Raw genomic sequence first — 2,474 nt, 5'->3', positions numbered from 1 at the left:
GCTGCTGAGACTCTGCAGGGCATCCATCAGCCCCAGCTCTGGGTTGGAGAAAGGCCTGAGCTCCTTCAAGGCTCTGAGATCCAGCTCCTCCTCCTCTTCGTCCCATTCCGGAGACCCCAGCGTAAGCACCGCAGGTAACGAGTTGGCTGCACTCACAGGGAGGAAAGAAGCATAGCCCTGTCACCCGGGTGGACGGCAAGAGCCCCAAGTCGCTGCTCCCTCTGCTGCAGCCTCTGCACCAGGCCTGGCTGGAAGCCCTCAGGCCCTCTGACCAGAGCGCTGGTGGGTGAGAGGACACTGTGAGGCCCCTCCTTGGGAGCCAAGGAGACCACCAAGTCTCCGCCTTTCCCTGGCCTCTCCATGCCCACCACACCATGCCTCATTGTTCCCTGGCCACTGAAGGGCTGGTTTGGGGCACACTGCTCAATGCCATGTGACCCAGCCCACCCAGTCAGTCCCCCACTTGTGACCCTGCTATGGCGGTGCTTAGGGGGCGCCCAAGAGGTCAGCTGGTGGTTGAGGGAGGTCAGGGCCTCTGCTCTCTGTCCCACCCGCCAGGACCCTGTGCTGTCAGCTTCTCCTCCTTTCTCCACTATGCGTCCCTCCGTGTTAGGAAGGGGCCCAAAGGCAGAAGGCCAGGGAGCTGCAAAAGGCACGAAGACACCAGACAGATGGAGGCTACCCGGACACATGGTCAGGATGGGGCCCCACACCCAGGGCCCACCAGCCACAGGGATCTTATGAAACACGCAGATCGTACTTCCCAGCCTCGCCTTCCTTGGGACAGATGCTAGAACCTTGAGAATCCTAGAAGAACAGGACGGCGTGCCTGAACAGCACAGGGAAGATGTCAGAGCCCAGGGATCCTGGGGCACCCTCCACGGGCCCTCATCTACTCAATCTGCAGAGCCAGGACACGCAGTCTCCTTCTCTGAGCCCAGAGCGCTCGCTCACCCCGACGCCTCCCTCTCTGACTGGTTCTCCTCAGGGTCCAGCCTCCCCAAAGACAGCTTTCAAAAGGGCAGTCTACATTGAGAGCCCACTTTTTCTTTTCTTTTCTTTTTTTTTTTTTTTTAACATTTTATTAGGGGCTCATACAACTGTTATCCCACTCCATACACACATCAATTGTGTAAAGCGCATTTGTACATCGTTTCTCAAAACATTTTCTCTCCATTTAAACCCCTGACATTAGGTCCTCATCCACTTTTTCTTTAAAACTGAGACACAAAGGTCACCATCCTGATTTTTTTTCTGCTTCTTCTTCGCTCTGCTGCTGGCTGTGTGACCGTCCCTTAATCAGCCCCTGCGTTTGCCCTCTGGTGCACAGGTGACATCCAAGCTCCACGTCCTTTCCTGGATGGCAGAGACCTGGATTGGATGTCGTCCGCAAAGCCCTCAAACAAGGGAGAGAGTGGCGGCCTCCTGCTTTTCAGCCCTGCTCCTACCTCTCTGTCTTCTCTCTATGGATTGGATTATGGCCCCTGATGATTATGGATTGGAGTCCTGATCCTGTCCCTGTGGATGGGACCCTGTTTGGAAACAGGGCTTTCTTCCATGTTCATGAGGTCATACCAATGTCGGGTGGGTCCTCTACCGAATCACTTCTCAGTCACTTGAAAAGAGAGCAGAAGAGACACAAAGGGCAAGATGCCGCATGGGGACGGACACTCGGGATGCTTCCACATGCCAAGGGATACAAAGGAACGCCACAGCTACGAGAAGCCAGGCCTGGAATTCAGACCCGGGGCCTCCTGAATCCGCCTGCTCAAGACAGGCACTGGTGGTATTTCAGTCACGGGTCCAAACTCAAACCTCACTATCGTTTTGATCTCAGAGAGAACCCAGAAGAACTGCCCCTGTGGGTTTTTGAGACAGGAGCAGAAAGCTAAAGCTTCACCTCCCCTCCTTAGACTGGGTTCGAACTGCTGACCTTGAGGTTAGCAGCCCAACTTGGAACCCACTACGCCGCCAGGGCTCCTTTCTGCTACAGCAGCACTAGGTAACCAGCTAACCCAGCTTCCAATGGCCTCAGGACCACCCAGGCTGAGAGAGGACCACACAGGGCTCCAGCTGAGGGAGCTCAAGCTTCTAGTCACCTGGGAGCAGGCTCTGTGTTTACCTTTGCTCTTCTGTTTCTTCTCAGCAGGCTCATCTCTAATGCTTTTCTGCCCAGCCATTTCCGTGCTGGGCCTCTAGTCTAAGGAAATCCTCCTTGAGAGGGAAGACGTTCTTTACACACACACCACACAGGAAGGTTTGGGCAGATGCAGCGGAGCCCACCTAACGCAACCCCCCACCCCCGGCCCCGTGAGCAGGGAGGATCTCACAGGACTTCTTAGGAAAATCGAGAGGACCAAGCTCACAATCTTGACATTGTGTCCTTTGCAGCCGGACCCCAAAGTAGAAATAGGTGCAAAGCATCAAGCCACTTAAGTGACTCTTGGACTTTGTCCTCCATCAGGAGAGGGGAA

At 55.2% G+C, this 2,474-nt stretch overlaps 1 protein-coding gene across 1 annotated transcript in view; it reads right to left on the bottom strand.

Annotated features, from left to right (window-relative positions):
- TOGARAM2 (TOG array regulator of axonemal microtubules 2) overlaps nt 1-2,474 on the bottom strand; it is a 55,675-nt gene that overhangs the window by 28,538 nt on the left and 24,663 nt on the right. The window contains 1 exon segment of the mRNA XM_045287016.1: nt 12-146. Within this exon segment, the coding sequence (XP_045142951.1) occupies nt 12-146 (135 nt within the window).

Source organism: Echinops telfairi, unplaced genomic scaffold (assembly GCF_000313985.2).
Source record: "Echinops telfairi isolate 266 unplaced genomic scaffold, ASM31398v2 ScPeMD7_10;HRSCAF=50, whole genome shotgun sequence".
In the NCBI taxonomy this organism is placed as follows: Eukaryota; Metazoa; Chordata; class Mammalia; order Afrosoricida; family Tenrecidae; genus Echinops; species Echinops telfairi.
The sequence above is the reverse complement of the archived record's forward strand: the minus strand, read 5'-3'. Positions and strand labels throughout refer to the sequence as shown.